Here is a 24167-nt window from a genome sequence, read left to right as displayed (position 1 = left end):
CAGAGCCTAGGTTTTCAGTGACAGAGAAATGGGGAAAGGATAAGAGCAGTATTTCTGGAAATAAGCAAAGGGTATCTCTGACATCAAAACAAGCAAATATACTTTTGGATATTACCTACCCATCAATCCACCCACCCATCCATTGCCTCAAGAGATATTTCCTGAGCACCATCTACATGCCAATTACGGAGTGGAGACAGAACAGCCACGTCCTCTCTGTGGCTCAAAAACACAGACAATAGAGTAGAATTCAGACCAGAATAGATATTGCAATGCAGCGTGACAGTGTCATGGGGCAGGGGTGGGGGTTGAGGGAGCTTAAGGGGCTTGGAAGGCAACCAAGAATGGCCCCCACACTTGGGGTTAGACAGATACTCTATAGCTGTCATGATCCCAATGTCTGAGGACTCTGGTTACTCTCAGCTCCAGCAGCTGAATAGTATAAAGATGTGCTAAAAAAATACGTACATGGATATGTATAGTACAAAGATGCACTAGAAAAAGATCTCAAGTATGTGGATACCTGAGATCTTGAAAAAACATGCTTATAACCAAAGTCTGGGAGAGTTGAAAGGTGTTTTTCCTGTAAGGTATAAAATTGATTTCCTCATGCTCTACCTTGTTGAGGTCAAACAGAACACTAAACAACAGTTTTCAAATGCAGATACTGTTTTACCTGATTTAATTTAGCTTTTTTCCTATTTTATTGCTGCTCTAAAACAGGCAAAGAGATCATGCTTTTCACTGAAAATTTCTCTTTCCTATTTCTGGGTTATGAGCTGGGTTTCCACTAGAAAAGCAATTTTCAAAGTCCAAAGATATAATGGGATTTAAAAGACCAGGCATGTCAAGAGCAAGCAATCACACTCCTGTAACCTTGGTACCCCATGGGCAGCCTCGAGACTCTGGCTCTATGAAAAATGTCTGCAATATCTGCCTTGCCTTTCCTTTCACTTGATTCTGAATTTCAAGGAATGGGTAACTCTGCTTATTACTGCAGGAGAAAAATATTTGAAAGGTGTTTATTTAAAATAAATTCTACCTTCTCTGGAAGGGCAATGTGTTTATCTTCAAAAGTAGTAGTATCTACTCCCCGACACTCAATTTCAAGCACTCACTTTCATTTAAGTCATTTGGCTGGTCTGTACTGACTTGTCATTCCAGAGGAAATGAAAATAAAACTATTTATAGGAGAATCTTAATTAAAAATGATTATGGCCCAGAGAATAGATATGACAAATAATACTGACTGCTGTACACCAGTCCCCAACCAAACGCTGCCTCAGCAGGAAATCAACCTTTGAGGGCAGCCCATTAACAACATGCAGTATTCAGCCACGTCCTCTCTGTGGCTTAAAAACATTGGCAGTGGGGTGGCGATAAAATGCGCCTTGAGGGAGAGAGAAAACATAGTCAACATCCCCACTTTTTAGTGCTATCTTCAATCAACCTCACATGCTTTATTACCTCAAGGAAGAGAAAGTAAAGGTAGGTCTTCTTGGAAAAGGTGAAGAACCCCTGACTGGAATTTACTCTCTTTGGAAACTGATATGTTTGGAAAACATTTCTGATGGTTAAGGTTGCAGCAATCTGGTGAACAAATGGACATTTGCTTAATGCAGCAGTTTGCAAACTTCCTGGTTGAGGACTCCTTTGCATTTTCAAAAATTATTAAGGACCCCAAAGAGCATTTACTTATGGAGGCTTTATCTATCAACATTTACTACATTAGACATGAAGCTGAGAAATATTTAAATATTTATTAATTTATTTAAAACAATAATAAACAAGAAACATAACACATTGATATGAAAAATAACTATTTTCTCAAGCAAAATAACTTAGTGAAAGTAGTGGCATTATTTTATATTTTTTGTAAATCTCTTCAATGTTTGACTTAAGAGAAGACAGCTAAATTCCCATATCTGCTTTTGCGCCCAATCTTATTTTTTTAAAGAGAAGTTGTGGGTTTGCAAAACAATCATGCATAAAATACAGGATCCCATATAACACCTTATTACTAACACCTCGCATTGGCATGCTTCATTTGTTTCAACTGATGAAAGCAAATTTTAAGCATTGTACTATTAACTGTAATTCATGATTTAACTTAGAGTTCACCATTTGTGTTGTGACATTCCATGGATTGTTAAAAACAATTTTTATTCTAGTGCCATATATACAAACTAACCTTTCCCTTTTGAACTACATTCAAATATTTAAATCAGTGCTGTTAATTATATTCACAATGTTGTGCTACCATCACCACAGTCCATTACAAAAACTTTTCATCATCCCAATTAGCAACTCTGTACATTTTAAACCTTCACTCAATCTATTGTTTGAGGCTGTGAAGAAAATCCAGCCTCACCCAGACATTTAGTTGCAAAATAGGAGAGTATCTTAATAGCTGTTTCATAATTGTGGAAGCATTGTGTAGTCTTTAGAGAAAACTATGAGAGAATGAGAGTACAAAAGGCAAATTACTTCTCAGTATTATTTTGGAAAAAAAAAAATGCATAGCACTTCTTGGACTCCAGGGGTCCCCAGTCCATACTTCGTGAAATGCTGGCTTAATGGATGGCTGGTATCAACGTGTACATACTGTACAGAAGGTGTAAGGTGTGGTATTCCAAAGTGTTGAAGGACCTACAGAGAGGTCTGGGGGCCTACCACCACAGGCAAGTTGTTCTGCTGCTCTGACATTGCAGTAAGGTGTCTGAACTTCCTTCTAGAAGTACGTTCACTCTAGTCAATGATGTAAGAACACAAATCATAAGGTATCTCTCCATCAGTCAAATGACTATTATTACAAATCTGGGAAAGTTAGGACCAATTGAAGTTTAAACTCATGCCGGTGACTTCTCTAAGAAACTATTCAAGACACACCAGCTCGAAAGATCAAGCAGTGATGCCCCCTTGCTAACCTCTCCTTTGCTTTTATTTCCTTTACAGTTCTTCCATCCATCAGATATTAACATGGACATTTATGAGAAACATGCTCTTGACTTTTGATGTCTAATCTCTTTTACATTCAACTAAAATGAATCAATTAATCTGGTGCTCCTCCCATAAAGAAATGTTGGGTATTTTCCAATCCTGGATTTTCTCATCATCCAGCAGACTGTGATCAATCCCTGTGATAATTTAAGCAAGAGAGAAATAATCACTTTAAAGAGGAAATGCCAAGAATTACAAAATGAAAGCTGAAAGAGAAAGTAAGACATGAACAAGCAGCCACAGGGGTATAACACTGTCAGATGACCTGGGAGAGAAGGGGCAAAATTCCCCTGAATTTGCATATAATTGCAGCTTCCTACTTTTCCAAACTCTTCTCCTGCCTCCTTTGCCTCAATTCTTAACGCTTCCAGGCACATGACCTTCTCCCTATTAGAGGAAGGCACCACAGATTCCCCACCTCAGGGCCCTCACGTGGGCTATTGTCTCTGGCCAGAGGTTTTCCTACTCATTTTTACCTGGTTGATATCTATAAATTCTTCAGGTCTCAGATTAAGTGTTACTCGTTGGCCACTACCCCCACTCCCCACAAGCCCCTTCTACATTTGGTTAGGCTCTCTTATTCTCACAGTAGTTTCCTTTTGCAACATTTGTGACAGTCGTGTTACATATTGGAGGAGGAAGGAGGCATATCTTTGCTTAGGGATAATCTTCCTTCTAGACGCAAAATCCATGCAGGTAAAGGTCATATCTTGATATTTCTACAATCTTTAGTGCCTGGTGGTGCCCAGGTACTCAATAAATGTATGCCGACTCATTAAATCAATACATTCTTAAGCTTAGGTCCAGTCCAACTTGACTTGGCCACATATGCCAGAGCATGAGTGGCCGAATCTACCCAAAAACGGCCTTTGTAGGAGGAGAGAAACTGACCCCAGATCTTTAATCTTGCTCTGTGCTTCCACCTTATATTTTATTGTTCCAATTTTCTTTTCATTCTTGTATTGAGTGAAGTCATATCCCAAAAGCATGAAAGAAAAATATTTTAAATGTTATCAAATTAATTAATGAGTTTTTCAATAGGCTATAAACCTGAGGCTAGTAAAAATTTACAGTGGATTAGAGTCATAAACTGTTAATTTTTATTTCTTTTACTGCTAGTGTAATGCAAGCTACATAATCTATGGCAAGACCAGGCCGGTCAAAAATGATTGTGGGCTTGTAAATGTTTACAATCCTATCTGAGAAGCTGGAGTACAGCCCGTTCTCAATGCTAATGGACAACCAGAAGAGAAGAGTAAGTCCCAGACCGCTCCTACTTCAAATCTGAGAGTGTATTTCCTGTTCTCAGTTTTCTTGACTTTGATGCAGTGACAGAGAGGGGCATTGTCTTCTGTTGGACACTATGTATCTAACTTTATGACAATGCATCCCGCTGCGTCTCCTCTACGGCTTCTGTTCTTCCTTCCTGCCTCCTTCCACACCCAATCTCATTAACCATGGCCCTGCAACCATGGTGCACTCATGGAACCCCAGCATCAACCAGTGAAAAATCACTGGGTGAGGGGTCAGAAGATGAGGTAATAGTCCTGGTTCCACCACTAGTTATTTGTTTGACCATGGGTAGCCACTTAACCCTGGCTGCACCTCACATTTTTATCTATAAAATGAGAAGGTTAAAAAAATTCTACTTTAAAGGTTCATCTTCCTACACTACTCTTCATTTGCCCCTCAAAGAAATTACCTGCTCATAATATGGCTTCATTTATACTATGAAGTCCCAGATCTATCTTTCCAGCCCTGATCTTACTTACTGTCATCTATCCATATGCCATTTCCATTTAAATCTTCCATTATCATTCAAGAGTTAAAGGTTGTATGCTGTGCTGGCACCAATCAGTCTTTTGGAAAGCAATTTAGTATCATGTCTCAAGATTCATGAAATACATTCATACTAATCTTTGATATTGGAATTCTCCTTCTAGGAATCTATGATAAGAAAATGGTCCAAAATATGGACAGAAAAATTTTGGTAATGGATTGCAGTGACAGCAGTAGGGCATTGTGAACATAATTAACATCACAGAATTATATATTTGAATGTGGTTGAAAGGGGAAATTTTAGGTTGGATATGTGATACTAGAATAAAAAAATTTAAAAAAATCCATGGACTTGTACAACACAGAGTGGACCCTAAGTTAAATCATGAACTATAGTTAATAGCACAATTATAAAAATGTGTAACAAATATACATATCAATGCAAGGTGTTAATAATAGGGTGGTATGTGGGAACACTGTATTTTATGCATGATTGTTTTATAAACCCACACTTCCCTAAAAAAAAAAAAAAAGCCATAAGCAAGGAGAAGTCCACTACAATATACTCTCCCAACACACACACACACACACACAAACACACACACAACACACAGAAAAAAAAAGAGAAAAGAAGAAAAAAGAATCCAAATAACCAACAGTAGGGGTATTATTATGAAAATCACAATGTATCAATTTGATAAACTACTAAGCCACCATTAAAATGTAATTCTAAAAACAACATAAATATATTAAAAAGACCTGTAGCATATACACAAAAATGATAAAAATTGTTGTTTTCAGATATTAGATTATGGGTGGAGGGTATATTTTGTTTTCTTTGACTTCTCAAATTTTCCATATTTTTATGATACTTGGGTAATGAAAAAAATATTGAAGCTGACTTCATTTCCTTCTTTCTTAAAATCTTGCATCTCCCTGGCTTCCTCTTGGCTATCAATGGCTAGATGTCTACTCAGTCCTCTAGGTGGTCAACACTGGAGTTCTTAATTTTCTGTTTCTTCTCCATTCACCCCTCACATACAAAGAATCCCTAGGTGCAAATATATCTTCTCCCACAATACAGTCTATCCCTTTCTATACTCTCTTCCTAAAATAAGGCTCGCAACCACTCAAATCAAAATGCATTTAAAATACAGGGTTGAAATCATAGTTTGAGATACCAATCAAGAAAGAAAAATACACAATTAATTTATCTGTTGATGTGTGTGTCAATAAATGTTCTAGGAGCACTAAGGAAAGGTAACTTGCCACAAGACGGGCAGGTGGAAGAAAGTCGGGAGAAGAAGTGGAAGTTGAATTGGATCTTGAAGAAATGTTAAGATTTAGAAGGTGAGAAAGAAAAGACGGCACTTCAGAAAGATGGAATTGTGAACAGATCTAAATTCCATTCATATCTGTAAAGAGCTCCTGAAAGTAAAATCCTGTGCTATCACTGATATTAGGTAAGTGATACTGTCACTTACTTTAAGGGCGATTTTCATGAAGGAGAGCAATTTTATGTTTATTATCTGTCCTGGTGAGTTGGGTAAAAAGATATAAACTGGGAGCTATTAATGCAATGATTTATTTGTTTGTTTGTTTGTTTACATTCTTACTCACTTATACCCCATTATTCCACAAAGAGATTGAGGAAGCTTTCAAAAATATAAAATATCAATTAAACAAAATAAATTATTTTAAAAAATGATAAAACCAGGGGTAAAAGCAACACATACAGAAAAAAAAAAACAGACTATTCAGTCTGGATGGCTGTTAGGGGGAGCATAGGGTTGATATAACATTTTTAGCACTTGAAGTATTCAGTGTCCATTGATTAAAAAACAAACTTGTAAGTCAGGAGAAGCCCAGCGTTTCTTAGGAACATGAGAGAGATTTCTTCCTTGAGTCCTCATAAAGAAGCCACTGATTGATTTAGTGGGTATTGGCCTTGCCCTAACTCCGTGGTTATAATGAACAATTTCACATGGCTCTTTCCTACCACCCCTCAGCCTAGGACAAGAGCATCACTCTGAGGCACGATTCAGCAACAACCAATCTATGAGGGGCCAGAACCGCGTGGCCTGCATGCCCAGCTCTCTGATGACCTTACTTGTTCTAAGAGTAAAATTTAGAATATGTACTAGATTGGAGAAACTGCACGTTCTGCAGTTCATATTGACTTATTTATTCACTCAGCAAAAAATTATAGAGCACATACAATGTTGACAGTCAAGGAAATATAGCCATGAAAAAACAATCATTCTCATGGAGTTCAATATTCTAGTAGTGAGAGAAAGACCACAGACAAATAAATATATGTTAGATGGTCATATATGCTATGGGGAAAAATAAGATAGGGCAAGTTGACAGAGAATATGGTGAATAGAGGGAGGCTGTGATTTAGAAAGGGTAATCACAGAGACCCCTCCAATGTGATAATATTTGGGCAAAAAACTGGCATGAGAAGAGGAAGGAAATACTAAGATATGTGGGAGACCAGTGTTGCAGGCAGAGGGAATGGGTGGTGGTGAGGGACTGAGAAGGAAGCAAGCTTGGCATGTCTGAGTCAACTACAGACATGAGGGGTCAGCCTCTCCGCAGATATCATTTCTCAACCTCTGACATTTGATGGGGAAGGAAGAGTGAAGAGCTTCTAAAGTTATATTCTTGTGTGAGAACATATAGTCGGAGTAAAGGCAAGTTCTACATGCTTGATAATTTCACCCAGGCAGAGGCAGGGTGAGCGCCTTCTTTTGAAAATGAAGGATTCAGGGCAAGATGAGTAAAGAGAATACTGACAGCCAGGGCCAAATCTTTTCTTCGGAAAACCCTACTGGGCCTGCTTCAACCCAAGTAAAAGGCAGCTGAGGACTGCCAGTATATACCATTGAACAGGCCATGATCATTTTAGCTTAAAGATATTACTAAAACATGCATTAAAATTACCCACCACACACATAGGCTTTTGTCTAAGGATCACCAACACTATATAGAGAATACTAGAATTTCTGTCACTTAAATATCCATAGACTGTCCCAATTTTGCTTCCTGGTGAGATTTCCAAAATTATTTGAATGCAAACTGCATCCCTATGTAACTGAATGAAGCATTGAATCATCCACTAGATTTAAGCCAATTGAATGCTGTAGGAGATTTTTCAAAGGTTTTGAGTTTTATTTTAAAGATAGTCTATATGACAATTATGTAGTAGCAGAATCTTCTTTCTATTTAGGGCACTTAATGTGTGTCAACAAAACCATATGATCAGCTTAGAGAAGACAACTTACATTTATTTCCCCATAGCAGGGGGGCAAGCATCCGGAACTGAAAAGTATACACAAGTGAGAAGAGGGAGGGGGTTCAAAATACCTCTCTGTTTTAGGCCACTAGAAATGTTATCTCTTAGGAGCCCATCCTCACAACCCTCTGTAATCTTCTAAGAGGTAGTAAGACACAAACTCAGTAAGTTCACCTGAAATTGGTTCCATATGAGAGATCAAAAGTCTCAGTCCATTAGCAAGTTCCCAGAAAAAAATGTGATAAGTAAAGAATAATAAAAACTGAAAATAACCTCGTGTTGTTCTTGGCAGATTTTGTCCCAAAGTGATAGAGAATATATCCATGGCCAATAATGGACCATCTATGTCTAAAGTTCACCTACACTATAGACCAAATATTGGAGAACATTAGGCTTGCAATTTCCGTCAAGAAGAAAACAGACTGAGATTAGGTGTCCAACGGGGCTTTCAAGCAGGACCATCTATTTGTACAAATATCTGTGCAGGGATTAACTTATAAATTCAATAGTAAAAATAAAAAAAAAAAACATTTTATGGAATTCAGTAGAAACAATTACCTGTTCAGCCAATAAGGAAGCTAAGCTTGAGTAAGCATCTGCAAACTCTGGACCGTACTTAATGGAATCCTTCAGTAAGACGATGGCTTCTTCTTTTCTCTCCTGGGTTCTACAGATTGAGAGGGAGGAAAAAACACTTTCAATAATACTTTGTGTACATTCTCTTATTAGACTTTAAAATCTCATTTCTCTTGGCAAACACTAACTGATTTGCTATGGATCTTACTGCAAATGAATTAAACTAGACTGTGTCAAGGTACTAACAGTTTCTGTCTCAGAATTTTCAGTGGAAACAGATGTAAAAGATGGAAGTGAAGTTGCAGTTTGTTCACTGATTTTTCTACCTTTCATTTCATGCCACTCTTTTTGAGAATTTAATTACCACTTGACAAGTTTGTTCACAAGAACCCTTTGACCCTGAGAGCAGCAACTTTGGGGGCACTGGGTGGCACAGGTGCTAGTTTACAATGTTGTGGAGGAGGACTTGAGTCCCCACAGCACTAGTCACACCCCTGCAGCCCAGTCCCAACAGAGGCTGAGCCGCTGACCAGGGACATGCCTGGCCCAACTGCCGGTGTTAATACTGGGTCTTATATCTAGGAGAGATAAATTCCGTATGCAATTTATGAAATTTAAAAAAGTGTGACCACTAGCTGGCAAAGTGCCATTAGCTATTTTATCACCACATTTTTACTGAAAATTGCAGCAGGTTCTATCTTCTTCATTTGAGTCCTCTCCCAAGAGTTCCCTTCTGGCTCAAAGATGACCCAAGGCCTGACCATTATTACCACTTTCTTGGGTGAAGGTTCTCTTTCTTCTTAGTGCCATCAGGAGATCTTGGGTCATTACTCTGGGATCAACACCCCTGAAATCCAAAATGGGTACTAGTTGCTTGGCAGAGCTCAACTTTGTTACTAGCATAATTCCATAAACACTGATCATTTGCCACATGCTAGAAAATGTCACTGGCTATATCTTCTAATGAAGATTAGAACCCCTTGAACTTTAGAGAACAAACAGCCTGAGAGTCCCCAATCTTTGCCAGTTACCAGTTCTGAATTGCGTGCTTACGATTTCAATATTTACAATCATTTATTTAGCAATGACTATATACTATATGCTCTGATAAATTTTCACATAAAATTATTAATTTAATTCTCACAATAACACCATGTGGTAGGTATAATTTTTTTATTATTGTACTCATTTTTTCTGATTAAAATATTTGGATTCAGAAAAGTTAAGTGACATGTCTATATTCATATAAACAGGTGTCTGATTCAAGATCCAGTGGTCTTATCTACTTATTTCAGAGCTACTTTGAAATCTACCTCTATAACCTTGCTACTTAAAATGTGATCCATGGACAGTATCTTCAACATTATCTAGAAGCTTATTAGAAATGCAGAATCTCAGGCCTCATTCAGACATACCATATCAACCCTGCATTTAAAATGTTCCCTAGGCGATCTGTAGGCACAAAGAGATTGTTGCAGAATTAGGCCCTCAAATTATCTAAGGCAGCTGACAGTAGCTTCTGCTACCATCCCCTACACCTCCAGTCTCTGTAGGATGAGACTATATAAAGGCAAAACTAACACTGATTCTATAAGTTTTAATTCTTAAGTGCCAGAAGCAGCTTGTTACAGGCAATTTCACCTAGAAGATGATTGCCTATCACAGATATTGAAAAAAACTGATGTTCCCAACCTAGACCTTGCATTTAACAATTCAAATTTTAGGAAACATTTATCATTGTCTATTATCAGCCAGGTACTTAGTGATTTCACAGGCGAGGTGGCTGCCCCTGCTATCTTCACTGTATTCAGGTCTGGCTAACGTTTAGTGGACTCCCCTCAATGCACAGTTGTGTCCTTGAGGAACTCAAGGACTGTCCCTGGGATGTGGTTTCAAAGTCACTTGGTTATAAAAAAAAATTGCATTTATAGGTCTCTTAATGCTGCTTTCTTATTGACTCACTCATTTAATCAACAAATATTTAAAGGGTGTGTGAAAGAATTTATAAAGTCTGTTATATTTACATACATTCAAGATTTTACTCTAAAATATGCCCTTGGAACAATTCATACACAGGCACATGTTTATTCAAGATTTATTTTTAATCCTGGTAATTTTAATATTGATTTTATGGTTAGCAGGACTCCTCCTCCAAGGGTATTGTAAGTCTTTACTAACATTAACTTGGAAATCCTCCCAAAGTTGAAAGAAAGATACTGACTTGGGAAATTAAGGCAACATTGAAGCCCCTCAGGACTTGCAATGGTTACATTCATATGTCAACTTGGCCAGGTTTTGGCAACCATTTGCTTGGTCAAGCAAGTACTTGGCCTGATTGTTACTGTGAGAACATTCTGTGGACTTAAATCATCAGTAAGTTGATTGCATCCATGGCTGATTACATCTACAATCAACTGAGGAGACTGCCTTCAACAATGAGAGAAGTCTCGTCCAATCAGTGGAAGGCTTTAAAAGGAGAAGTGATGATTTCGGCAGTCAGAAGAGAGAATTTCCATCTCTACTTCAGCCAGCCAGCTTCTCCCGGGGAACTCATCAAAAAACCTCATCAGAGTTCCCAGCTTGTGGCCTGCCCTACGGAATTTGAACTTGTGCATCCTCACAGACACTTGAGACAATTCTCATAAAAATCTCATAATATTTACAGATATCTCCTGTCAGTTCCGTTTCCCTAGGGAACAATGACTAACATAGGGCTTAATTTAACTTGGATGTTCTTCCAAATCAGCAGAGAAAAAACACACAACAATGTGAAGGTAAAAATTCAATGGTTTTCATGTGCCAGGGCTCACATCAGTTAGAATGGCAACTTAGACCTTTTATTCATGAACTCTCAGATTAATTACTACTTAATATAGACTATGAATTTAAATATTTGAGGTTTCCCATTAACATTCATGTGACACAATGGAAAAAGTTATCAAAGTTATTCATAGGAAACTGGATGCTTTATGATAAACTATATCTCTAAAAATCCCTTGAGGGATTAACACACTTTAAGAAAAACATCATGTAATTTAGTTTAGTGTATGAGTATTAAAGGGTGGAAAGACTCAGGCAGAGAGGACATTTTCTCTTGGCTGTGAACTCTCAGATGATTCTGCTTTTGTTTGGGAGTCTTTGAGAGTCATTAGGGATGAAAGGATCAGGCTAAAAAACATTAATGCCACCTTGACAGATATTTTTAAATGTTTTGTCAGAAAGCTGAAGAAGTTGCTAAGTGGTAATTTTGTTGTTGGTGTTAGTTTTGTTTCTGGAAGGGAGAGGAATAACAGAGGAGAGCCATTTCTGCTGCAGTCTCCGTTTGTTCACCCGCTGGTGTGAGCTTACGAAATAGGTGTGGATTTTCATCTAAATGGAGCCTTCTTTGGTTATATAGCAACGTGATTACCGTGTGAGAACCAAACTTCATTTCAAACTGTTTCTGATTTTAGTAGCATCCCTTTTCATATAACATTATAGCACATGTTACTCTGCTAATTATCCCATATTTAAAAATCAGGGACAATGTTCCTGGGCTTCATTGGATTACTGCAGTCTAGAGTACACCTTGCTCAGTTTTGCTTGTTAACACTGCAGTTCACATCCTTAGTTCACAAACCTGTTCCAGTACCTGCTTTCTTCTGTTCTGCCATATACAGACACCTGAAAGATCAATTTTTCTAGAAGACTGCTTTCAACACATTGTTCTCTTTTGTAAAAATTCTCATTAATGCCCCACTGATTACAGATAGCTTCTTAGTCTAAAACCCTTTCTACAATATGGTTCTGACCAACGTTTCAAACATATCCAGTTAGTCACTGCTCCAACCAGACTGGGTGGCCTTTGGCCTCTACAGTGAAGAACCTAAGAGATCACCTTCCCCACTGCTCCACTATCCTCACTGTACCTTAAAATCACCCGGAGGAATTTGTAGAAAGGCATCAGTGTTCTCAGGTCGGGACTCTTATTTGGAAGTTCTCTATATGAATATAAAAACCATCCAGATTTGAGAATTACAGACATAATCCAAACTCCTCAATTTATAGTAGTGGAAACTGAGACTCAGAGAGGTGCAGTGATTTGCCCTGGTCCCAGGCAGGGAAGGAAGGACTCGCCCCAGGTCTTCTGCCTCTCAGCCTGCTGTTCTTGCCACACCAATCCACGACGGCTTTCCCTTCCACCCCACTCAACTTCTACTTCCTCAGGGAAGCTGTCCCTGTCTCAACCAGTGAAAGCAAAGTTCCCTAATCAGAGTTCCTAAACACAATGAAATTGGAAATCATATATATATATATATATATACAGACACTACCTTTCTTATATGTTAAGGTTTTCCTTTTTATATGTACATGGAAAAGAGATGTAGGGGAGTCGCCCGATTCTGTCTTTCAAGGGGGCAGTTGCCCTTGGCTATACAACTTGACATTTTGAGGAATAACAGAGCTCAAACGCAATATTCTCCTTTGAGACCCTGACACGGCCCATGGAAGGCACCCAGCACTGCCTCCTGCTGACACCTGTCTATCAGTAAACATGGCAGGCAGACAAATATTTAAGGCTGCATATTTCACAATAGCTGTTTACTGAATGTTTACTCTGGGCTAAGCATCATCCCAAGTGATTCTTTGCATTATTCAATTTTTACTAAGCATTATGAATTAGGCATAATTATCCCTGTTGTAACAGTTTAGACAACGATAATAACTACCACCACCACCCCCTAAAAAAACAAAAAACCAAAAAAGGAGGCTTAGAGAGCTATGCTGATTTGCCCACCATCACACAGCTACTAGAACAACAGGATTCTAATTTAGAACTTTAAATCTAGTCCCTTCCATGCACAGACCACAAGCAGTACTTCCCTTACTGCATTCACCCTCTTCAATGTCATGAACTCTGCTTGTGACTGTCACATGCTTTAAGCTCCTCTGTAGACAGCACCCGTATTTTATTCATATTACCCACTTCCTTGATACCAGAGACAAGAACAGTGGTCTTCACATAGTAGAGATTCAGTAATTGCTAAATAAAGTTTTTTAAGAGCAATGACTTTATTATAATTATGAATTTCTAGATCTTTGCAAATCTTCTTAAAGTCTTCCAATTTTATAATAAAATTTTGTTATCTACCTTACCTCTACATAGTCAGTCATTAAAAGCACAGATTCAGAAACCATAACAACTAGGTTCAAGCTCCACTTCTACTACTTATTAGCTGAGTTTCCCTGGACAAATTATCTCCACCACTAAGCACATAAGTATAAGTACTATACATGTTTTGGTTTTATCAGCTCATTCAATATTTTTTGCAAATCATCCATTAACATCTATTTCCCCCTTTCTTTTCTTAATTAATTTTTAAAATCAAGAAGAATGTGTTTTTGAAATTCCTTCCAAAGTAATATCCTTCCACATTTCAAACTATTCACAAAACAATTAGGTTAGACATAAGAATGATTTTTCCTCATGCCTAACACCACTGGTTTTTACTACAGCAATCACCATTAAACACAGAATAACAGCACTGTACTAAGTGTAAAATGACACCAGTAACAAACTGTCAACACCCCTGGAAGCCTCGTTCTAAGACAAACATCCAGAAGAGGAGGCCTAACTAGCAGACCAATAGTTCAGAACCCACTCAGCTGAAATTAGGGCCAAGCAAAGGAATGGAGGTACATTTTGTGGAGCGATTACTAAAGGTGAATATTTAGGCAAAACAGAACCAGGTTCATTTTTGAACTTCTTCTTCAGCTAAACCAGGAAAGCGTCTTAGAAAACGAAGTTTTAAGCAGTTATTTCCACAGGGGGTGGGCGTAACAAGAGAGGCAGCAAATTTCAAATAGACATCATAGAATTTCTTAATGATGGGAATAAGCTATATACTTTGCACAGATCGCTGCTAGGGCAGTATTTAACAGTATTAAAACTTCCTACTGCATTCATTTTGGCTCTACAATAAGTAATGTAGAGAAATTAGAAACCCAGTACTGATCTAAGCTCTGTCTATTCAGGACTACTCTGTTGGACATTTAGACTGAATGGACAGGTTAATTCAGAATAAAAATATTTAAAAACACTTTCCTCTGAATTAGCTAAGCATGAGTTTTAGGTTACAAAATCCACATATTTTTTCTCTGGATTATTTAGAAAAATCCTGAATTAACTAGCCCATAACTGTTGAACAAATGGATAAAATCAAACCTTAGTACATGTCCCATCCAATAAATATGGACACATTTTTGGTCTGGAGTTACAGAAAGGAACATCTTGAATTTCTTTGGAAAATCATGTGACAGTAAGGACACTAAGAACTCTCAGAACTTCCTGTTTGGGAGGTGGGGGTCAGGGGACACTGATGGAAGTATTAGTGATTCCAGGATAGGAGAAAGAAGTAGTAAAATTGTTCAAGGATTAGGCAATATTATTGCATATCATCATCTTGAATTTCCTTATTTGCTAAGTAGAGTCACCAGCTGGTGATTGCTAGTTCTACATAGCTGAAAATAATTTTGCCTTTCCCTGCCTTAGTTTGCAGGGCTGCTATGACAAGTAACCACACACAATGGGTTAGCTTAAGCAATGAAAATTTGTTTCATGGTTTTGGAGGCTGGAAGCTCAATATTAAGGTCTTGAGAAGCCATGCTTTCTCCTGGAGTCTGTAGTTTCTGGTGCTAGCTTGCTGCAATTGTTGGGGCCCTTGGCTTGCATCTCTGTCTCTGTCACATGGCTTCTCCTTCTGCTCAGTCCTCTCTGTCTCTGTCTAGACTTCCTCTTCTTATAAGGACTTCAGCCATATGGTCTGTCTTAGTTTGTCAGTTGCTATGATAAATACCATACAATGGGCTGACTTAACAACAGGCATTTTTGGCTCATGCTTTCAGCAGCTAGAAGGCTTGCTTCCTCCTGGGGTAGGTACCTTCTGGCTGGTGGGCAATCCTTGGGTTCCTTAGCATTCCTGTCACACAGCGATGTCCTCTCCTTTCTCTTCTGGGTTCCCATAGACTTCCAGCTTCTGGCTCCTTCCCATGGCTTTCTCCCAGAATAAGATTAAGATCCATCAGGATTCACTGACCACACTTTAACTAAAAAGAACATCTTCAAAAGGTCTATTTACATGAATTCACACCCATGGGAATGTGGGTTAAGATTAAGAACTAGGTTGTTTTTTTTTCCCCTGGGGTGCATAACTCAATCTGTCACATGAATAAACGCCTACTGGATTTGGCTTCATCTAAATAGGCTCTTTGAATATCCTATCTACAAGTGAGTCAACACTTTAACAATAACATCGTCAAAGGTTCTATTTACAAACAGGTTCACACCCTAAGGAACATGGATTAAGATTTGAACATGTCTTTTGTAGGGAAATGATTCAATTCCCAACATCCCCTTTCCTCCAGATCAACAATTCTCAAATTCTAAGGCTTAGGAATCACTAGATGTTCCAATCGGGGCATGCAGAGCCAGCTCCGTCACGCTCTGGGCCTCCACCAGACTGGACTTAGCCATGTCATTGTCACGATCTGTCTAGTGAGCCCTCTCTGACATCAAAATCGTTATCAAAGTTTCGTGGCCAAATCTGGGTCCACAGCAATTAGGAAGAAACAGCAAGAAGTAGTGGGATTTTTGGAAGCTAATAAAGTTGACTTTAAGGAATTAGATATAGCTGGAGATGAAGATAATAGGAAGTAGATGAGAGAGAATGTACCCGGAGAGAAAAAAAACTCAGGAAGCTATTCCTCTGCCGCCCCACCACCCCATCCCCAGATCTTCAATGAAGAGCAGTACTGTGGGGATTTTGACTCTTTCTTCTCTGCCAAAGAAAAGAATACTATATATTCTTTCCTTGGTTTGGCACCACCTCCAGATTCAAAGGTGACGAAATCACCCAAGGAAGCAACCCTTCCCAATGGAGATGTAGCAGGAGAGCTCAGAGCACTGTGGAGGGAACAGAGAAGCTGAATAAAGTAGAGAAAGTGAGGATGTTGAAGACGGGGGCAACTTCCCTAAATCCCAACAGAAGAATATGGAAGAATGTATGGAGGAAGGAGCAGAAGGGGAAGCAGAGGATGAGGAGGTAGAGGGAGAAGAAGCTGAAAAAGGAGAAGAGTCCAGAGAAGAAGAAGGAAAAGATTCTTAGGCTTTTTCATGCTTTATTTCTTCAAGTTTTCCAGAAAGCACAAACCGTGAAGCAACATTTCAACCATCTCCCCAGAAACCAAACTCAACAAAATGCTTTGGCCTGAAGTGAGTACACCTCTTAGTATATCAGGGGTTCTCTGAAGAATTAGACTGTTTGATGTGGCCAGATGTACCTGCATATATCTACTTAATCATGCAACATGAAATTAAACGTGAACACAAGATGTGCATACCTTCATGTGCCTGAAATTTTGGTCTTTGCTTGATACATTTTTTTTTCTTTTGCTCTGTATGAACAGACCTTCTTACTAATACCCTGAAAAAAAATTTCCCCTGTATGTGCCTTATGCTACTTGTCTCAGAATTAGCTTTGAAATGAATGTGCCCTCCAGAAAACAATTATATAAATAAAGATTAATAGCAAATTAAAAAAAAAAAAAAAGAATCACTAGATGTTTGATAAAATGCAGAATCCCAGGCCTCAACAGATTCAGTAGGTCTAGGGTGGGGCACAGAAATTATTACTCTTATTAAGCCCCTCAGATGATTCTGATGAGGATGGGGGTATTTAGCTTATACTACGAGAAACTGCCCTGGTTACTGTGTGAATTTGTCTGATCAACTGGTCCTTGATATCAGGTTAAATATAAGATGTTGCTGAAAGCTTAAAAAAAAAAAAAAAAAAAAAAAAGAGAGAAGAAGATAGACTTCCTTGAGCCAGTGAGAAAGTGGCTGGTTGATTTTCCCTGATGACAGATAACTGGATGCCAGGTGATGTGAGGATGCTGGAGTGAGGGGTCGGTGGAAGGTGACACTGAAGAATACTGCAGTGGGAAAATGAAGTTTTCTTTTTCATAATAGCTCTGCTGTGAATGTCCTCTTTTGTGTTATATGAGAGACCGCCACATCTTAGCTCCTGTGTTATCCATATACACATCATAACATGAATAAATTCTCCTAATATTATGCGAGCAAAACTCTACTCTTTTAAGTGTCCCCCAAGAATTTCCGAAAGGCTAATTCCTGAAAAGGGGTTTCTGGGGCCAGTAAAACCTTCACCCTGTATTTCACATGGAAACCCTCATGTAGAAATTTGATCTGGTTCATAATGTGCAAATTTTGCCATTCAACATTTGTAGTTTCACAGGGGATTTTCCCTTTGGTTACACAGCAGTGGGACTATTTTCCCTTTGTGTTAAGTAAAAACACTTGCATTATCTAACTTTCCTGGCTCTATCTCGATGACAGATATTTAGCAAAAGCAAATAAAGTTTCACATTTTCTTTCACGAATTAAGGATCTGTTAAGTTTGTCATTTTTGAAAACTTTCTGGCTTTCTATCTAAACTCTCATGACACATTGACTTAAACTGAAAGCAGATGCTTGCTTTGAAAAAGTATTGACATTTGGGGAAAACTTAGGAAATGCTAGTAACAGAAATAAATGGATTTAGTGATCCACTTGGCACCAGTAAAATTTCCCATTCATCACAGTGGGAGCCTGGAGTGCTGGGTGGCCCTCTGGACCTCTTACTTTGTTGAGGTGTTTTGTTGTTGTTGTACCCAAAAATCATGTCTCACAAATGAAAAATATAATTTGTTTGTCTGATAGACTTGAACAGCTCTTCTAAAAAAATGAATTGTGTTGTCTCACTGACATGAAATAATTAGTATAAGCAAACTCAGAGAGTCAGACTCTACAACGGAGGTCACCAGGGGACAGGGAAGGAATAGGGCATAGGGAGTTAAGGCTTAAAATGCACTGAGTTCCTATTTGGAACAATGGAAATGCTTTGGTAATGGATGGTGGTGATGGTAGCACGACATTGTCAACGTAATTAACAGCACTGAAATATACATCTGAATGTGGATAAAAGGGGAAATGTTGGGTTATATATATGGTAATAGAATAAATTTTTTTAAAAAATCCATGAAACTGCACTTCACCAACAGGGAACCATAAGTTAAACCACAGACTATAGTTAATAGTACAATTATAAAAATGTGTTTTTATCAGTTGTAGTAAATGTATCACACCAATGCAAGATCTCAATAATAGAGGGGAATATGGGAATCCTGTTTTTATATGCATGGTTGCTCTGTAAACCCACAACTCATCTAATTAAAAAAATTTTTTAATTGAATTGTGAAAGTCAAATTATAAATGATCTGACTGAGATTATCTTTTCAGAGCACACATTTCTCAATGGCTATACCAAGATTCCAAAACAGAAAGAGAAAAAAAAAACTGGATTATACTTTGTGCAGCTTCCTTATGTTCAAGTTTACTGTGCACGTCTCTGGGCAACACAACAGCAATGTAGCAGTTAGTTTGCTCAGGTTTACTCACTTTAATTTTTCTCCTTGACTTTTTATGGAAGCCATGCAGGAGAACTCTGTGGAGAACTCAGACTCATATAATGCGGTGGTGAAGGAAGAGCACAGTGACTATAGTTAAGATTAAGAGAGTCCTTCAGCGCTCCCTACCCAACCACAGAGTTTTGCAGAATCAGATTCAGGGGGCTGCAGCAGCAGTGGAAGGCAGTGGGGAGCCACCCTGTGTGGCGAGAGTGGTCAAGATCTGGCTGCTTTTAAAACCCATCAGCCCAGATGAAAAAGCATGAAAACAGTGAGCCCAGGTTGGGACCTGGAAGAGAAGGCAGCTAAGAATATCCTAATTTCACCAGGTTTACCCCACAGATTATGAAGCTTAAGGGGGTGGGAAATTGGTTTCCAGGACAGAGGGGGGGCTACTGAAAACTCTTGTTCCTGACAAAGCAGTCTGGCCTGTTTAACTATCTTGTGTTAGAAATATTTATTCAAGGAAAGAAAAAGAGGACATTCCAATTCCACAAAGAGAATGTAAACAAAACCAGGCAGTTGCTCAAAGCTTGCTCTCACCCACAATGCTCCCTGTATAGAGCTGTCTTCTGGCCTCAGCAGTGTTTACTGCAGCCATCACGGCAAAACAAAGGATTGAGAAAAGGGTACTTTCCTTGCAAACCACACTATGGATTTAAAACAACTCACTCATGCTCAATTCATTAGAAATCACAGTATGAATGAGTAGAGTTTTGGTGGGGAGAGAAACTCGCAAAAATATTTTAACAATTAGCAATGTGTTGATAGACAAATAATTCCCAAATCTCGGAGAAGTAGGTAAGTATACTCATCCTTTCCCAGATAATTCAGTTTAGTACAGACCCTAAATATAAGATGGTAAAAATGCAAATGAAGCCATAGTTAAAATGAACTAGAACTCTCCCTTTAAAACCTTAGTAACAGTTCCTCAAATGTGGTTTCTCAGGTTTGTGTTTCTTACACATTGACAAATGGTCAGTTTGGCTGCATATCTGGATTTACACAATATGGGAGTGTTGTGGCAAATAAGGAGTAAAGTGGTAGGTTATGAAAAGTCCTGAATGCTAAGACATTTGGACTGTATGTGTATATGCAATGGATACATTCTCAGATGTCCCTAAATTTACAGGGATGGTGGGAAAAATGTAGCTGCTGGATATAGAGAAGCAAAATAATGCACTACAATTAATATACATAATGAAAGAAAGAGCATCAAATGCAGGGGGTACTTAACATTCAAGACAGCAGTTCCACCTGCTGAATGGAGGGCTGAATGAATGGGGGAGTGGGAAGGCAGAAGGAAGAGAACCAAATGCTAATCATTCTTCTGGCCAATTTGAGCAAACAAAAAAAGTAGTTAGGAAAACCAGTGAGGGAGAAACAGAGCTGTGAAAGTTCCTCTAGGAGAGTGTGGGACAGGCTGAAGTTCGTGGAATGGGGAGAATCTGAAGACCTAAGAGCCCAAGATAATGGACTGGGCAGGGAAGGGGGAGGAGAGAGAAACAGGAACAAGAACGTACGTGGATTGTACACTAAAGGCTATTAATAGCTAAAATAAAAGAGTGACAATACCAGATATTAGTATGGATATGGTGCAAATGGATCTTTCATATGTTGCTGATAGGAGTGAAAAATGGTACAATTACTTTGGAGACCTGTTATTAATGATTCATCTACCCACAATTATATGCCTATGTATTTACTCAAGAAAAATGAACATACAAAGACTGGCACATGAATATTCACAACAGCTGTACTTATAACAGCTCAAAACTGTCAATGAACCAAGTACTATCCACAGGAAAATAAACACCTTACAGTATATTTATACAATAAAATACTTTCAGCGATAAAAAAAAAAGAAGTGTTGATACATAACATGGACAAGCCTCAAAAATTATGCTGAGCAAAAATATCCAGACACAAAATATTATACATTGAATGATTGCATTTATATGATGTTCTAAAACAGGTTAAATTAATTTATGGTGAAAAAAAATCAGAACAAAGGTTACCTCTTGGTGGGGGAGGAATTTACTAGAAATAGGCATGAGTGTTTTTTCTGGGGCGATGGCAATGTTTGCATCTTGTTTTGGGATTAAAGATAAGAGTATATAAAATTGTCAAAACTCATTACATTAAGCAGTTAACATTTGTGCATTTTATTGCATTTTAAGTATGCCTCAATCAAAAAAAACACATACACGCAAGTGGAAGCACTAGCCATATCAAGAAGGTGAGACAATTCTTCATCCCATCGAAGAGCAAAAAAACAGGGAGCCTGTGAAAGTACAGGAAATTTTGAGGTAGGAAGAAGGGAAGCTGCAGTAATTCACTTTGAATGACTTCAATATTTTTAGTAAAAGTATGGGATGACTTCATCTGTTGTGCATGTTTGCGTGTGGGGCACTGAGGAGAGGAACAAGTGATGCATGTAGCAAGAAAATATAATATTTTGGGGAGATGTTATATGAACATCACAAGGGGCACATCTGTAAGAGCCCTAACCCCTGGTCCTATTTTTTCACAATGCTCTCTTCAGAGTTTTTTGGGGTCCATTCAGTTAAGATTTGTATTTTTCTCTTTCAACACTTGTAGATTGAATGAGAAGGTCTAGTGCATTCATTCTCAACAGGGGTGAAAACTGGTTGTTTGGTAGGCAGGGAGGGGGCAAAAAAAATTAGATATTACAATGGTTTCTGGTCTTCCAAAGTTCAACCCTATATAACAAATGTTATTCTTCAGTATTTAATTGGGGGTGGGAGCAATTAGGGAAAAAAGACTAAAAACACTCCTTAAGGGGTGGGTGGCAAAACAAACAAATAAACAAACAAACAAACAAAACTAATTTGAGAAATACTGGTCTAGGGAAAGCAAAATGCAGGCAGTTGGTACAGAAGGTTGGAGTCTGGCCAGACATGTAAAAGATGGTCAAGGTATGAAAGAGTCTAAGTTAATTGCATTACTGAAATAGTTGAGATAAATTAGAGATGGGATTATAAATTGTGAGCATAAAAAAATTAGAGAGACCAGAGATTCTAACAACAGTTAACACATGGGGCGAATGGAATGAGGGAGTAAGAGGGTCATGGAGATATGGTAGTACAGAGGTCTGAGACGAAGACAGCTGGTCATGGAGAAGAGCTAGAAGACGGGAGATCGTGATCATGACTCCTTCAAAGGGTCAGGAGGAGTGAGAGAATGCAGGGAGGGGTAAGAGGTAAAGGTCAAAGAGGAACACTTTAGAATTTGGGTACTAGACAATGAAAAGGTCTGCATCATTAAAAGTCCAGTGGCATGGTCATGTTGATGAAAGTCCAAGGTAGAGCAGAGAAGGAAGGCCGTGGAATGAAGGAGGCAGAGAAGCTGGGTCATTGATCTAATTCTGAATTGACTAAAGATGACAACATGGGTTGGAGAGCAATGGAGAGTCACTGCCCTAGTGCTCAAGTCCCTGAGGATGATGGAAGAATGTAGGCACCAGTGATGATGATGGGAAGGGATAGGAATGAGTTGGACAAAGATGGGAGGTGGGTGGAGAAAGAGTAACACTGTCGAGACAAGAGAGAAGTAAGGTTGTAGGTAACTCAGATACTAATGGGTCATTGTGAAAGTGGGGATGGGTAGGATTTTACTCCAAGAGGAAGATGTAGAACTTGCCAATGCAATGTTGACATCATAATGTAGTGTTATGGGCCTCTAAAATGTTTTTCTTTATCCATTGGGCTGGCATTTTGACTCTCTGGGGCTTCAATTAGAGCAGAGAAGGGGAAAACTAATATCTTAAGGGTATAAACTTCCATTTTTAAACAATAAAATGTTATTCAACTAGTGCCAAAGCTATAAGGAAATGCATCCAAAACATTAAAATTTATTTCACAAGTAATGGTTACCCTTCTTTTTGTGTCCCTTTACTCTCTAGAAATTCCATTTTTTAAAGGATCAGACTAAAAAAACATTAAGTGCATGCCATTATCAAATTCATTTTCTATATAGCTCAAATATTGAGCATTCTACCTCATTTTCTTCTGAGTTTTGTTAAGATTTCTCATAACACACATCTTATAATGTGAATGGAAGTTAGCTTTGGCAATGAGGAAGATATGACATGATTCTTTAAATTTCCAATCATATTCTGTTTCAGCAAAAAACATCAACAACTATTTTACCCAAGCATTCACAGAAATATTTTCCCATGACCTGAATTTAAATATCCTATTATATTCTCTTTAATCATCAGGGACTTCTGCTTGTTTCATCCCACAAACGTTTATGTTAATGTTACCTATTTTCTTTCACATTTTAGTTTCTAAGCAAAGCCTATAGTAATTAACATAAATTGAAAGCTGTTCCTCATCAATCTCTCACACTGTAAATGTGCTCCACAGAAACATAATAGATTAGCTTTAAAGTCCAGTGAAATGGTCATGAAAGAGATCAAATACATTTGGATAAATACTCAGTGAGGTCTCCTGCTGTGAAAAGGCCTAAAGCAGTCCAACTGCCTGTGATGGTAAACTTCCTGTGTCAGCCTGGCGAGGTTAAGTGAAAGAAGCACTGGTGAAAGAAGCACTGGCCTGATGGTTACTGTGAGGGTATAGCTTGGATTAAAATACTTAGTCAATTGATTGCATCTATGGCTGATTACATCTACAATCAGCAAAGGAAACTGCCTTCGGCAATGAGAGAAGTCTCATCTAATCTGTTGAAGGCCTTAAAGGGAGAACTAATGATTTCAGCAGTCAGAAAAAAAGAATTTCTATCTCTACTTCATCCAGCCAGCTTCTCCTGAGGAATTCACTGAAACCTTCATCAAAGTTCCCAACTTATGTCCTGCCCTACAGAATTCAGATTTGCCAATCCCCACCATCACGTGAGCCAATTCTTATAATGAACTGCATAATATTTTTGTGCATATATATCCTGTTGGTTCAGTTCCTCTGGAGAACCCTGACTAATAACACATTACCATATGATTCCAAGGACTCACATGAAATGTGTCTCCAGT

At 38.4% G+C, this 24167-nt stretch overlaps 1 protein-coding gene and 1 pseudogene across 6 annotated transcripts in view; one reads left to right on the top strand and one right to left on the bottom strand.

The window, feature by feature from the left end:
• TMTC1 (transmembrane O-mannosyltransferase targeting cadherins 1) overlaps positions 1–24167 on the bottom strand; it is a 289639-nt gene that overhangs the window by 34944 nt on the left and 230528 nt on the right. For all 6 annotated transcript variants that reach the window (XR_005218412.1, XR_005218411.1, XM_037846482.1 and 3 more), the window contains one exon: positions 8636–8744. Coding sequence is in view for 4 of the 6 variants with exons in the window: in XM_037846482.1 (XP_037702410.1) it covers positions 8636–8744 (109 nt within the window). In the remaining 2 variants the exon portion in view is untranslated. The remainder of the gene's footprint in view (positions 1–8635; positions 8745–24167) is intronic.
• On the top strand, positions 13138–16797 carry LOC119541588 (annotated as a pseudogene).

This window comes from Choloepus didactylus, chromosome 8 (assembly GCF_015220235.1).
Source record: "Choloepus didactylus isolate mChoDid1 chromosome 8, mChoDid1.pri, whole genome shotgun sequence".
Classification (NCBI taxonomy): domain Eukaryota; kingdom Metazoa; phylum Chordata; class Mammalia; order Pilosa; family Megalonychidae; genus Choloepus; species Choloepus didactylus.
The sequence above is the reverse complement of the archived record's forward strand: the minus strand, read 5'-3'. Positions and strand labels throughout refer to the sequence as shown.